Source organism: Sardina pilchardus, chromosome 3 (assembly GCF_963854185.1).
Source record: "Sardina pilchardus chromosome 3, fSarPil1.1, whole genome shotgun sequence".
Classification (NCBI taxonomy): domain Eukaryota; kingdom Metazoa; phylum Chordata; class Actinopteri; order Clupeiformes; family Clupeidae; genus Sardina; species Sardina pilchardus.
In genome coordinates, this window is record NC_084996.1 from 11,724,901 (window position 1) to 11,740,524 (window position 15,624).

At 48.6% G+C, this 15,624-nt stretch overlaps 1 protein-coding gene across 2 annotated transcripts in view; it reads right to left on the reverse strand.

The window, feature by feature from the left end:
• The window catches only part of mrtfaa (myocardin related transcription factor Aa), a 45,761-nt gene that overhangs the window by 8,522 nt on the left and 21,615 nt on the right, over positions 1-15,624 (reverse strand). For both annotated transcript variants that reach the window (XM_062531819.1, XM_062531820.1), the window contains 7 exons: positions 14,381-14,446; positions 6,433-6,488; positions 6,074-6,149; positions 5,766-5,927; positions 1,685-1,848; positions 1,452-1,565; positions 841-1,088 (listed from right to left, as the gene is read on the reverse strand). In XM_062531819.1, the coding sequence (XP_062387803.1) occupies positions 841-1,088; positions 1,452-1,565; positions 1,685-1,848; positions 5,766-5,927; positions 6,074-6,149; positions 6,433-6,488; positions 14,381-14,446 (886 nt within the window). The remainder of the gene's footprint in view (positions 1-840; positions 1,089-1,451; positions 1,566-1,684; positions 1,849-5,765; positions 5,928-6,073; positions 6,150-6,432; positions 6,489-14,380; positions 14,447-15,624) is intronic.

The window sequence follows — 15,624 nt, forward strand, 5'->3', positions numbered from 1 at the left end:
GAGACGAAATGACACTCATTTAGTACAGTCAGAGGACAGGAAGTGGTTCCGACTAAAAAATGAAATACGTAAGAATTAACCGTCAGCAGGCTAAACGCCTACAACTATGGTTTCTCACAACCGCTCAGACTCTGGTCGAGAAGTTTCAGATTCATCTCAGCTTTGAGAGAGGAAAATGTTCATCGATATCTGCATTGCAATCTCAGCTGCACTAAATCAGCACTGTCGGGAATCACCCTGAGCAGGCAGGAGAGTCACATTTAGTCATTTAGTCAGAGGCTTGTTATTCTTAAGTGAATTACCACGCAATACAGATAAATATTTTCATCCTTCAGAATACATGCTCCTTAGGTGTCCATGACCTTGTGTAGCAAAGCAAGGTCGCTACCAAGTTTGCGCAAGGTCGACCCACTGTGGAGTGTTCTTGCCTGCGCAAGCAAAACAAAACTCCCCGAAGTGTTTGTGGGGACAAATGAACTACACCTTTCCGGAGAGTTTGTGGGCAGAATTAAAGCGGCATACTCTAGGGCATTCACAGGGGCCACAGTTATTCGCTCGCTGGGGCACACTCACTTGGGCATACGAGTTTGTGGGCACAATTATACTCTAGGGGAATGCTTATCCACTTGCGGGGGGAATGCCTATCCACTTGCAGGGGGCACACTTGCGGGGGGACACACACACTCACTTGGGTGGCACGAGTTTGTGGGCACGATTAAAGAGTCATACTCTAGGGGAATGCTTATCCACTTGCGGGGGGAATGCTTATCCACTTGCGGGGGGAATACTTGCGGGGGCACACTTGTGGGGGCACACTTGCGGGGGGGGGGGCACACTCACTTGGGCGGCGCGGGCAGGATGGTGTGGTAGTTGTAGTGCTGCTGCTGCTGGCTGATGATCTGCAGCTGCAGGAAGAGCTGCTGCTGGTGCAGGATCTTGGCGTAGGTGGAGTCCAGCTGGGGCGGCGGCTCGCGCTCCGCCTTCTGGTCCGGCGGGATGTACTGGTGGTACTTGAGCTTCTTCACCTTGGGCTTGCTCTCCTTGGGCTTCTTGGGCCGCTGGGGCGGGCGGTCCGACGTGGCTTTGGCCTGAGGAAGACGAGAGGGTTAGGCTCGGACGGAGGAACGTATCGACCGCTACCGTAATTTCCCCAATATTAGCATAACATTTCCAATATCTGTTCTAAAATGATGAACGTATATTACATGTACCATGTTGTGCATATAAAGACAGGCAGCTGAATATTTGAGGATATCTGTGGCCATTTTTCTTATCGAATACATTATGATTACATCGCTCACAGTATGATTTGTTACACACAGGACATGCATTACATGTCAAGCCAGAGTAACAATATCTACAAACAGAGCAGCAATGGCTTGGGAGAAGGTTCCGGCATATCTAGCTTTGACTACTGATGTATCACATTTGAAAGGAGAGCTTAGAAATACCTTCACAAGTCCTGAGGGCCTCTGAGCTACTGTCCCATTGGTCAGCTTCTGAGAAGGGGAGGGGCCAGAGATGATGGGGAGTGGAGGGGGAGGGGGAGGGACCTGCAATAGAAACTAAAAAGAATCACAAAGTTAATATCAGCGTTCACCACCAAGTGTGTGTGTGTGTGTGTGTGTGTGTGTGTGTGTGTGTGTGCGTGTGTGTGTGGGTTTGTTTTTGGACGTACACACACCTCAGTTGGGGAGGCGTTGTGATTGGCCAGGACGTCTGGAGGAGAGGGCAGGGGGACGCTGCCCAGTGGAGAGTCCTGATTGACTGGCTGGTCTGGAGAGAGTGCATCACTGCTGTCTTCATCGAAAGAGGAACTTTCACCTATGACCCTGGAGAACTCCGTCTCTGAGCGACAGGAAGTCAGAGAGGGAGACACAGACACACACACACACACACACACAGAGAGAGACACACGCACACCAAAAAAAAGGAAAAGAGATATGTAAATACAATGAAACGAGACAGTCAAACGGAGTAAATATGAAATTCTCAGTGTGTCTGTGTTTGAGGGCAATGTTTCCGGCAAACATAGAGAGAGAGAACTGGAGCTGGCAGTGTGACCTGAAGTCATGCTGTGGAATCGTAAAGCAAACCCAACAGCTAAACTTTAGGCTGTAGTCTTGCTGATAAGCTCACATTTTTTTCTGTAAACTGATGCAAATTGCCTTTAGTGGGACATCTGGTAACAACCACAGGCTTAGTATTGCTGCTTTTCCATTTCTACAATGACCATTGCAAGCTGAGGTCTGAAAATAGAGAAGGAACCGAAAAAGAAGAACTGAGAATGCAACTTTCTGTCAGTCAAAGAGCAGAAAAGTGTCTAAGTGAGGCCAGGCTGTCTCTCTACTCCTGCCCGAGAGGTGCTTTTGAGCCCCTGCTGCACAAATCACTGGGAGATTGCCAGATTGGATGGTATGAGCGAGATGATTTCACTCAAAATGGCCGCCAGAGAGACGCGTCGGACACACATGAGCTGCGACGCCTTGTCACCGGCAGCCAGCTGCACCTGTTGTCAGCGCTTAAGTCTGGGTGGGAGTGCCCGACTGTGACAGCAGCACCACGCTGGGAGTTTTGCCAGCACGCTTGGCTTCTCCGTGTGTTTGACAAACAGCGGTTGGGGGGGTGGAGGGGGGGGGGGGGGGGCTGGGTGGTTGGTTGTGTTTAGCACCGGTGGTGGAGTTAGTGTGTGTGTGTGTGTGTGTGTGTGTGTGTGTGTGTGTGTGTGTGTGTGCGCGCTATAGCTGGTGAGCTCAGCACTCATTAATGGGCCATCCCAGGCAGGTGACAAATGCCCACGGTTACAGTTTCACACACAAGAATAGCCTCCGTTTCCAATAGGCTGGTGGAGGTATACAGTGTGGAGTGTGTCACTCAGAATGTATCAGCCAGCGCGCGCGTGCGTTTGTATGCGTGTATTTTGGTATTTGCATGTGAGTATGTGTGTAATGCATCTGTGTTTGCGTACGTGTGTATGTGTGCATCTGTGCATATGTGCAAACATGCTTCTTTAATCATGTGTGTGTATGCAAGTTTCTATGTGAGTGTGTATGTGTGTGCATGTTTGTGTGTGTCAGTGTACTGTATGTGTCGTTGTATGCAAACGTGTTTGTACATCTGTTTGTGTTTGTGTGTGTGTGTGTGTGTGTGCGTGTGGTGTGTGTGTGTGTGTGTGTGTGTGTGTGTGTCTGTGTGTGTGTGTGTCTGTGTGTGTGTGTTTGCATGTGTGTGTGTGTGTGTGTGTGTGTGTGGTGTGTGTCTGTGTGCACGTGTGTGTGCAAGTGTGTGTGTGTGTGTGTGTGTGTGTGTGTGTGTGTGAGAGAATGCGTAAATCTGAAACAAGCTGAGGCTCTGCGGTGTAGTCTATCTTCTCTGCTGGTGGGACGGAGATTTCTTTGCATTTGATCCCTGCACATTATTCTGCGTGGCATTATACTGATTCTCATTCAAATTCACGCAACATCTGCAGGTACAAGCTCAGGCTTGCCAGCTATTCACATATGGCAAATGGTATTTATGAGAATACATCCGCATCGCACCCAGAACATTCATAAACGGAATTATTCATGGATCCATCAACATTCATGCGGATTCATAGATACATGCACGAGCCCTCACACGTGCATATGCGCGCGCACACACACACACACACACACACAAAAGTACAAACACACGTACACACACTTCCTGACCCATATGGCTTGCATATCAATGTGGAAACTAGTGCCCACGCAGAGCCTGCTAATGCACCAATAGACCCTGTCATGTCTCCTAAGGCCACTTACGAAGCTGGAATGATGCTCTTGCTCCTGCATATGTGTGTGTGTGTGTGTGTGTGTGTGTGTGTGTGTGTGTGTGTGTACAATGCATATGTCTGTGCAAAAGAGTCTAATCATTGCTGAAGATTTCATCTAGCTGACACATGTTGTTGTAAACGACATACAGGAAAGAACTGCTGAACACTCATGGATGTGTTAATGCTTACATCTGTGTGTGTGTGTGTGTGTGTGTGTGTGTGTGTGTGTGTGTGTGAGCATGTGTGTGTGTGTGTGTGTGTCTTGGTGCAGACTGTAAGTACAGTCAGGGCTGCATTGCAAGCCTGTTTTAATTATGTCAGTATAAGATGAATAAAACTCATTTAAAAGTCTGTTTGATAGCGCACTGTTTTTACAAGGACAGCAACTTCATTTGATGTGCGCCTGTTTGATGTTGCTCCTTTGATGGGGCTGGCTTTATTAAAGACCCGCTGTCACCTATGAAAGCATAATTGCAGCTGTTGTAAGGAACTGCTGTAGTTGCCGACCCTTTATCAATACACGCAGCACCTTGCTCCATTGTACCAACAAATCGCATCACTGTTGATGTTCCTTCACTTTGAGCGCATGTCTGAGTGCACTAAAAGGATACTTTGATAATGTTGTTGTTTTTGGTGGGTTTTAACTTTTTTTATTATTATTATTATTTTTGTGTCACTAGGAGGAGAAGTCTGGCTGAAATGATGGCAAATTCCTCACTGCAGCTGCAGCTGCATCTGCATTAGTGTGGTTCTAAGGCTGTGCGATTAGTGTGGTTCTAAGGCTGTGCGATTAGTGTGGTTCTAAGGCTGTGCGATTACAGTCCTGCAGCACGTGCAGCCGAGGCTTTGATGCTGCCGCTAGCGTGCAGCCATATCTCCAGGGCCATATTTCATGCTCCAACCCCATAGAGTCACGTTGGGAGTCCTGTTGGAGTTTTTGTTTGATGTTGCAATCTGTGTTGCAGCATCCACTGCCGTGCTGATGAGTGCAGTGATGCAATCTGCAGTGGTTCTGCACCTGCTGTATTTTGTGCAGTTTTGTGGGCCTTTTGAAGAAAACCAGGATGTGCTTTGATGGTGTTTGCTGGTACCTACTGTAGCAAACTTTGCTGGTTTGCTGAGAGCCTGCTGTAGAAACTGAAGTGAGGATATGAGTGAGGATATGTACCTATGAGGGCCTGCTGTGGAGAGATGGTGCTTGCTAGTACGTATCAGGACCTATTGTAGATTGAGATGGTGCTTGCTAGTACGTATCAGGACCTGTTGTAGAGAGAGATGGTGCTTGCAAATATGTACAGCATGAAGACCTGTTGTAGAGAGAGATGGTGCTTGCTAGTACGTATCAGGACCTGTTGTAGAGAGAGATGGTGCTTGCTAGTACGTATCAGGACCTGTTGTAGAGAGAGATGGTGCTTGCTAGTACGTATCAGGCCCTGCTGTAGAGAGAGATGGTGCTTGCTAGTACCTATGAGGACCTGTTGTAGAGAGAGATGGTGTTTGCTAGTACCTATGAGGACCTGTTGTAGAGAGAGATGGTGCTTGCTAGTACGTATCAGGCCCTGTTGTAGAGAGAGATGGTGCTTGCTAGTACCTATGAGGACCTGTTGTAGAGAGAGATGGTGCTTGCTAGTACCTATGAGGACCTGTTGTAGAGAGAGATGGTGCTTGCTAGTACGTATCAGGACCTGTTGTAGAGAGAGATGGTGCTTGCTAGTACGTATCAGGCCCTGTTGTAGAGAGAGATGGTGCTTGCTAGTACCTATGAGGACCTGTTGTAGAGAGAGATGGTGCTTGCTAGTACCTATGAGGACCTGTTGTAGAGAGAGATGGTGCTTGCTAGTACCTATGAGGACCTGTTGTAGAGAGAGATGGTGCTTGCTAGTACCTATGAGGACCTGTTGTAGAGAGAGATGGTGCTTGCTAGTACGTATCAGGCCCTGCTGTAGAGAGAGATGGTGCTTGCTAGTACCTATGAGGACCTGCTTGAGGCTGCTGTGCACAGGCAGGATGTTCTTGTGGATGAGCTCCATGGGTCCCGGCCGGTGGGAGATCTTATCGTTCAGGTCGTCAGCCAGACGCGCCCGCTTCAGCTGCAGCTGTTTGGCCTGGAGAGACGGTTCGGCTGATGTCTCTGTGGACACACACACACACACACACACACGTTATGTACGTACACATGCAATTGTTGAAGAAAATTCCTATATTTATCATATAACGCGTAGATAAAAGTGAACAAATCCATAGTAAGACCAACGGTCAGCAGTTTCATCCTCTCACCTTCCAGAATGTGCATCCTGACCAGCTCCGCCCTCTCTGGCCGGCTGCGAATCTTCCTCTTCAGGTAGTCTTCAGTCTGCGGAGGGAGACAAGAGGTCACAGGTCAGGGGTCAGGGGTCACACGTGTGGTCATGAGGGAGAGAGAACAGAGAGAACGGAGAGAACAGAGAGAACGGAGAGAACAGAGAGAACAGTGAGAACAGTGAGAAAAGAGAGAACAGTGAGAACAGAGAGAACAGTGAGAACAGTGAGAACAGTGAGAACAGAGAGAACAGTGAGAACAGTGAGAACAGAGAGAACAGTGAGAACAGAGAGAACAGTGAGAACAGTGAGAACAGTGAGGGGTGTGAGGGACTCACCCGAGCGCGCTCTAGACTCCGTCTCTGTTCGTGGAAGGCAGCTGGACTTTTCAGTGCTGGAGAGAGAGAGAGAGAGAGAGAGAGAGAGAAAACTCAGATTAAGTTAGAAGGTAAATGCAGCACTTCTGAACTTTACCCAAAATTCCCACATTGCTCGAGGCGGCATCCCACACTTCTGACACCGCTGAGGGGGGCAACTGTGTGTGTGTGTGTGTGTGTGTGTGTATGAGTGTGTGAGTGTGTATCTGGGTGTATGTGTGTGTGAGGGAGTGTGGAGGAGTTAGAATGCTTCCAGCTTCATGGAGGGACTCCAAAATAGGTGGGCAAAACAAATGGCTTTTGCATGTGGTGATAAAAAAAAAAAACACAAAAAGCATCAAGACAGTGGACAGGTCTTCTCCCTTTACATCCATCAGAGCTCTCAGTCACCCTAGAAACCACAGTCGTACCTCACAAACAGAACTCCAAGAGCCTCACGGTCAGAAAGCTCTTTGATATTCATTAACTCTCCAAAAATTCACAACAAGCACCAACCTCTTAGCCATGCGAACACCACTTCAGGGCGAGAGACCACTATGTATGCAACGCACACTGAACACTTTGCAATTTCACCCTGCTATGAGGCTCGGAACATTTCTGGCCCTAAAAAGACCGTGAGGGAGGTTCATATAGTCACTGCGTAGCCCGTGGCCATTTTGCTACTAACGGGCATAAATAAATTATGACTGTAAATATATGCTTCGGGATCTATGTAGAAAATTCATGTTAAATATTAACCTGTGTGGCTTAGGGTAAAATTGTGGTCCACTTGCCTTCTGCTGCAACAGAGGCCTTGTGTGCCTGTTATAAAAGGCAGAATGTTGCAGATACAAAAGGCTGAGAGGAGACATTATATGGTGTAAATAATTCCCCATTACCATATCATTGTTTTACACGACATGCTTGTGCATTTCATTTAGTTTGGCCTCGATACATTTCAAACGACCACACGCTAAATTATATGAGCGATTCAAATGCTGCCATTTCCTTAGGGAAGGCAGGAAGGGGAGAAAAAAAAACAGCTCACAAAACATGCCAACCACCAGGCTAACAATTCAGTCACACAATGGCGGAGGAAAGAAAGAGAGAGAGAGAGACGTTCAAAGAAAAAACACGCTTCTAGAAATTCCTACAGGGCCAGAGGAAAATCATTATCGAGAACTCCTGAATAGAGAAGAAAGTCTGCTTTAGGAGCATAACACAGATTGTATCCTCGGCAAAAGAATGCTAAATTCCCCGGATATTGACGTCCGGGGGGGGCTAAAAATATCGACAGTTCACCACGGCACATTTTGAGAGGGAGAGAAAAAAAGAGAGAGAGCGAGAGTGAGCTTCTAATCTTTCTTGTCGGGAGCCAGACTGTTTATCGGCACGTGCAGGTTCAGCTGTGCCAATGCTGCACTAATGAGCATCTTAGCGTTCAGTGTTCCTCTTGAGGATTGAGAAGGACACAGGGAGGGAAGGTTACATTATTTTGGTATGAAAGGGAGACAATTTCTCCACACAAAAGGCTGATCAATAGCCCCTTCTTGTCGTTAGTCAGGTAGGTAAACAGATTAGTGCTATCAAAACGGTGCGGACAGATGAAGACAGAAACGTCTGCTGATAAGTCGACAGATTCGTTGCTACTTCAAATTCAACTTCTCAAGGGTTCAAACTCATAGTCCTTCTCTTTTATCTGTGAGCCGTTATGTTGATTAGTCACTATCAAACCAAAAGAAAAAGATGTGCAAATACTTAGAGAAAAGAGAGGAGAGCAGGAGAGAGAGATAGAGAGGGGACAAAGAGAGAGAGAAAGAAAAAGATGGACAAGAGTAAACAAGAGAGAAGGGGCAGTTCAGCCCACAACACACACTGTCCCGCTAACTAGGACTGCGCAGTGCTGACTTGTGACCTGTAGGTCAAAGAGCCCGGGGCTGGGCTGGCAGTGCCACGTGTAAGCCTCAGTTCACCCCACTGCGTTTGGACTTGGTAATATATCACACACACACACACACACACACACACACACACACACACACACACGCGTTACGCACTCTCGGCCAACTCTGTCCTCAAACACTGTCCCGTGGGCAGTGGGTGTAACTGGTTACCACGGCGACAGGGAGGTCAGAGGGACAAGTTCTCTTTATCTGCGCGGGTGCCTGCATCATGTCTGTCTCCATACTTCCCTCCACACACCCCCTCTCTGTTGCTAGCCCCCTCTGCTGGAGAGGGTCCTGGACCAAAACCAAGCCGCTACACTATCGCAATCCTGGCCCCTTGGATGCCTGTTTCTCAAACTTGAAAAGGGAAGTCGGCTCTCCGAAGTCACTCGTTACGCGCGTTGCGTAACGCGGCTCATTTATTCATGCATTGTTTTGATGCCGTGGATGTTTTCATTCCCTCCTGACATGACTGGGAGTGACGGAGGGGGACGGAGGGGTGGGGTGGGGTGGGGTGGGGGCTAAGATGGCAACGCCGCTCACTGCTGGCGGCAGGCTGAGGGATGGCTGGAGTTTTAGGTGCCAAAGTCGTCCGTGTTTCAGAACTCGCACACGGCGGTGGCGGCAACGGCAACGGCAACAGTGGCACTTCTCTGAAAAATTCACGAGGCCTCTCCTTGCGGCGTGCCACCGTCAAACAGGGCAGGCAACACGCCACTCGGTAATTCATGAACGACTGATGGAGACGGCGGAGAAAGGGAGGAGAGAGTGAGAACAAGACGATAGCAGGGGAGAGCGAGCCCGTGTGTTTAGCTTTTCATGAGCCGAGCTTTCGCTTCCGCCTCCTCCTGCTGCTCGACTGGCACTTCCTGCAACCTCTGCAAAGCTGTTATGTAACCACTCTAATTGGAGTGCACTCCGAGCAGCCCCCCCCCACCCCCAACTCCGCTTTTTTAAATCATAACTAATTAGCCACACAGAGGCTGAATCGCCGGGCCGCACTGTCACTGTCGCCCCTGACGACGTTATCGCATCTCCAGTGTCGAGCTTCATTAAATTCCTTTAAGTCGGGTCATATCGCTGGGGCCCTCTCCCTCCCTGGTGGCCCGTGTTGGGGTGAAGCTGAAGCCGAGTGAGGGTAAACCGGCCACCGGTAGAAAACGCTAGACTTTAAAAGAGGGTGAGCGGTAGAAACCGTTCTATCGGAGTAGTCATTATCGGAGTAGACCAGAGTATTTAACGTAACGCGGCTCTCCGCAGATGGGTTTAGCAAAGGGAATGGGTGGCCCACGCACACACATACAGTTATCTGCCTTCCCACCCGAGACTTTGATGTTATTGGCGCCGAGCTGTACAAGCGAAGCTGCACGCGGTTCATCAGCAGGAGCATAGCGAAAGGGGCGCACGCTCGGGTCAGATGGGCTCAGTTCACGGGAAGTACAGCCAGTGAGCACGCTGACGGCCTGGGAAGCAGCTTTCCAAAGGAAATTCGACAAGAGCAGAACCTATTAGTAACAGTACGCGAGGATTCGACCCTGAAGAGGAGAGTTCAAGGTCATTCATCATAAGATAATGTAACCAGTTGTCCAAATGTTGCATACTCTTACTGGAGGTACACTGTGAGTCAGTTCAATGAAAATGACTTTATATATTTAAAGGTACGCTATCACTATGCAAGATTTTCACCTTTACGAAGCCAGTTTAATGGTGAACAAACTTGTAAGAGGCGAATCGTTCACTTAGCATAGCTGTACAGCACAGACATAGTGAGTCCCTACCGAGAAAACAAGCCATGCAACTTCCAAGAGCAGTGCCCTGCCAAATCTCGCTAGAATCGTGAAACATTACCTTGTCAGTAGATATAGCTCTTTGGAGATAATTTGTGCCTGTTGCTAATCCTTCACCGCCACAACAAAGCATTTTCATTGTGTACAGGGATGATAAATTGCTTGAAGTAAGAAGTTTGCTATTTACAATAACATAGTAACATAAATTATATGCTAAATATATAAGGAGGCTCCATAGTCGCCAAAAATATCTAACCCCTGCATAGTGTACCTTTAACTATCATCACTAACAATGAATAATATCCCAGGGTCCTTTGCAATAAAAAGCTATATTAAACATAATGCTGAGATGATGCACGGTGAGTGAGGTTTCAGGTTATAACAGCTTCAACCAGGCCAACAGCTATCAAGCGCCTACCACAGCCATCTGTGGATGAATGCACAGCTGGACAGGTGAAGTGATCTCTGCATTCCATGCAGGCCTAAAAAAAGCCTCTCACTCTTCATGACACGGCTAAATGGAAGAGGCGAGCGCCGAGCAGACAAGAGAACGTCGCGCTGTGTCTCGGAGAAGCCGTGAAGCGCCGTCGTGGGACTGCAAGAGTGAGGGGGGGGGGCGAGGAGCGAGGCAGCAGGGGCAGCTTTCGCATTTCACGGACACCGGGAAGGCGTCAGAGACTACACGAGGCGCATAATGCATGTTTCATGCACGGATGCTAAATCAAAATGAGCAGTTGCCAAAGAGGAGGTGCTGTCAGAGGATGCGCTGTCTAAAAAAGCTCTTTGCACTTTCACCAGAAGCCTAGATAGATCTCTTGTAAGATATAAATATCTGCTAAAGGTGGAGTATCATTAGAAGACTTATTATAGACTCACCCCACCCTCCCACCCCCCACATCCCGTCACTCTCTGTACCCAACATCTCTGTACACTTTGACAGGTCATCAAGTGGTGAAAGTGTTTACAAAGCCAAACTGTGGTCTCTATTAAATATTAAGAGAGCACCAAAAACGAAGGGCAAAACCCTTACAAAACTGGGGCTGTTAAAAGTGCTGATAAATGTATGAAAGGGCATTTCCTGTTGTTGACACCAGCACGGTGACTTCCCATCCTCGAGCACGTTCGGTCCCACGCCGGGTTGGCACGGCTTCTTCGGTTGGTAACCTCAAAACTCAAGTACGAGAATGAATCATGCGTGCTTGTTTCTCGGGCCGGCTCAAACACGCTGACTTGTATCTCCCCTTTTACATGAAGGGGAACCGGAAACAAGTCTTTTAAAGCTCGTCATTAGTATAAACACTAGCATGTTTGCATATACGTATACACACTTATATATCTATCTATTTGTATGGCGCAGCGTGACATGTCCTAATTGGATTAGGGCGCAGCGTATCCCGGTGCTGCTGCCGATTAGGCCGGAGTGCGCTGCGAGCTGGGCCAGAGCGCCGCTTTCCGCCCACATGCACCGCGCTGCCGGCCAGCCGGCCAATGAGACCAGTCCTGGGGTCAACACAACAGAGCAAATGTGCTTGACACTGAGCATTGCCCTAGAGCCCTTTCTTTCTGCGCCCCCCCCTCTTCCCTCTCTCTCTCTCTCTCTCTCTCTCTCTCCATCTCTCTCTCTCTCATCCACTCTTTTGCTCTTCTATTTTTTTCAAAACAGCAGGTTTTTTTTTTTTTTTAAACGTCTCTGCTGCAGCCACAGGGTACAGCTTCCTCCGTGGCCCTGATTGGCTGGAGCGGTGCCACACACACACACACACACACACACACACACACACACACACACAGGCCATGTCCTCTTTCTCTCTCTGGCATGGTTGCATAAAACGAGTGGAGGAGTGAAAGAGACCAAACCATGTGCAGGAAGAGAGAGAGAGAAAAAGAGAAATGGTAGAGAAGAAATGGACGCAATGGAAACAGTCAGGCCAGTGCTGGGCCCTAGGTAACCGTGTGTGGGCAGGATGAGGGGAGGTGAGCTGGGAGAGGAGAGGAGAGGAGGGAGAGCTGCCGTGTGTGTGTGTGTGTGTGTGTGTTTTCTCCTCCTGGTGTTGTCCCACACGCACCTCCTCTCCCTTTCATGTCTCTCTCTCCTCCGCTTGCGTCTGTCTCCTGCTGCTCCTCCCCACTGGGCTTGTCATCACACTCCAGCAGAGAGCAAAGAGAACCTCCTCCACTTCTCTCTCTCCTCTTCTTTCTTCTCTCTTTCTATCGTTTGTTGTGTCTCTCCTTTCCTCTATCTATCCTCTGCTGACCCCCCCTCCCAACACACACACACACACTCCATCATCACCAGCCCACCAATACATCACTATGAAAGCAGAACTACACTGGACATTCTGAAGGAAGTTGGGCCAGTGGCGATTGCAGAACCACATCACCCACACCCATCCACACACACACACACACACACACACACACACACACACACACACAAGTACCCCTCTTTCTAAATCCACTGGCAGCCTGCTAGCGGAAAGCACCTGGCTCCCGAACAAAGCCGTCAGCCTAGGCAATTAGGCCGAGGATACATTAATCAAGATGAACACATACACACAAACACACATCGTTTATCATGAGTGTCCAGGGTGACGGTGATGCTCTCTGACAGGAGGGAAGGCCGAGACCGAGCTGAGACAGCGAGTTTGGCAGGGGGGGAAGCGGCTCCAACATGGCCGCCTCGTACCCCCTCCGCCCCTCCATCACTCCCCATCACCCCCCCCCCCCCCCCTGAAGAAGACAAAGCAGTCACAGTCTGGGAGGATGATGGGACGCGACATCCTTCAAACGGCTCGTCCCCCCCAGTCCCGACAAGCATGGCGTGTGCATCAGACAGGAGCGTGTGAAAAACAAGCTCCCACTCCCCCCCCGACCCCATCTCGGCCTCGTCACGGCGACAAGACGGAGGGCTCAGCCAGAGCGGTGTCATCGCGGTCCCGAGCTGGGTGGAGGGACAGACAGTTGTATCATTTTTTTTTTTTTTTTTTCGATGACTGAGCAGTGGCATTTGTCTGTTATGGTACACAGATGCCACCTGGAACTGCCACCTTCGTCTTTCACTCAGGCGCTTGCCAGGCTTGAAAGCGAAACGGAGTGAGCGGCTCTTGGTCGCCACTACCCGCCTCCCTACAGCCCGGCCCACCACAGCTTGGGCCCCCTCGAGGGACAGCCGCTTTGACGAGAGTGCAAAAAAAAGACCCATAACAAAAAAAAAAAAACATGTCTTCATGGCTGCAAATAAACCCTCGGCGACTTATTCTTGAGCTGGGGCCTTGCCACGTTTCTGCGTCAGCGCTGTCGCCCGAGCTTTGCTTAGCAAACCTCCTAATTTGACACGAACACGAAAAGAAAAGAAGAAGAAAAAAAAAAAAAAACAGGAACGCGAAAAGGCCCATCGTGCCAGCGATTAGCCTAACCACCAACTCTAGCAACTTTGCAAAAAGGTCAGGAGCCAAAAAGAATCAACGCGAGTGTCGCTGGCAGACAAATGCGGTTTGCGTGATGAATGAAGTGCCACAGCGGAAGACACCTCACTGCAGAGTGCTGAGAGGAAGAGCCGGAAGACGACGGACTTATTCACCTTTACGAGCTGGCCTACAAACCAACGTGTGAAAGCAGGATGGAGCAACCGAATGTTCTTGTGGGGCCAAAAAAACGCACTGAAAATCAAGATAATGTTGTTGCATAGGAAATGCAGTTCTCTCAGTCTTCTTGAAAGAGAGCTTTGAAAGTGTCTCTGATCCAAACAGTTAATGGCCAACTACTGCCTATGGTACTTTCGAACGCATCAATATTCATAAAACAGTCCTTGAAGAGCCATTCTGGTAATGGGGAGGGGAATGGCAATTTAGAGAACTGACTTTGCATGTGAAACAGACCTCGGATCGTTCAAGATTAAAACGACAGACGCAAACTTATGTTGTCAGAACAGTGATCAAAGACACCAATCACTACGCCTTGATTAAGCAAATACAAAAAAAAAGAATCCCACTAAAAATTCAGTTTCAAATAGTTCCTTCATTTTATTCCAGCTCCTGCCAAGTTTTAGCGATTAACTTTGTGGCACTTTCATGAAGGCTGTCAAGCTGCTCCGGCATATTTCAAATCTTATCTGAGACTAAGCTGAATGAATGACCAAGGCTGGACAGAGAGCGAGACGGTAGAGCAGGCCAGAGCGCCGATGGAGAGGCTACTTACGTGGCATGATCCCCTGGCTCACCAGCTCCTCTCGAGTCCGTCTCTGCTGCAGCTTGAGCTGGAGAACTGGAATACAAAAAAAAAAAACACACACACAGAAAATATCGTCAATAAACGTCAAATAAGGAGCAGTATCACGAAACAAACCAACAAGCATTAAAATGCATATATGCAACACAAGATTTTATCTTTTTTTACGTTTTCTTTGTATGAGCGCACTGCACCCCAGTCTTGTCGCCAGGTAAAAAAGGTGGAGGAGCTCCCTGATGGCGGTCAAGAGAGCACCTGAGCACACAGAGAAGCCCCTCGCCCTCCCTCGTCCTCTGTCGACAGGCGTTTTTTAAATGCACAACTAAGACGTTATAAGACTCGCAGAAGGGAAGCGACAGGCTTGTCAGGAGGGGGAGGTTACGCACACTTCCTGTTTCTGCAAAATGTGTGTATATGTGACATCGCTTACCACAGACACAGACACTTCTGCATGGCCGAAACACTTGTTTCTTGGTGGGAGTGTCCTTATTCAAAACAGCACATGTTCAGCTATTGCCAAACAACTCAAGTGCTATTTTAAAAACAGACTAAAAGGCTTGAGGAGTTTGAAAAATAAAAAGTCCCTGCGGACATAGGACATCATGAGAGTTAAAGCAGTATAAAAAAGTACTGCATATTGTTGCTTGTACCTTTATTGTTTTGGTTAATCTTCAGAAGCGGAATAGAATTTAAAAAAAAATCAACTTAATATGTCAGTTCCATCACTTTTCCGAGGCCTAAGACCCTCATATCCATAACTCATCAATGAGACATTGCTGTGGCATCAAAAGCGCAGAGCGAGGTGTCTGTTGTCCAACGGTTGCATAACACCATCAATGGATCCAAGGCAATGTCAGGGGCCCAGACTACGTGTATGTGGTGCTACAGACACATTTATTTGTATTGCTTCTCTCAACTCCCCTCGCTCTCCACCACTTCCCTGCTGCACTTCTCCGTGTCATCACATGCTCCCAGCAATCACTGTGAGTCTTGTGTTTGTACAAGTGCAATGTTAGACAGGCAGAGTGTTTGCCTGCAGGGTGAACACAGAGGGTGGGTGGGGTGGAGTGGAGTGGAGTGGAGTGGAGTGGGGGCGGGGGTGGGGGTGAGGAAGACAAGTCAGAGAGGAGAGAGGTGCCAGAATGCTTGGCAGTGAGTTGCTCTGTGAACTTTTAACAGGTGTCTATATTTAATCGACAACACCTGCAGCACCT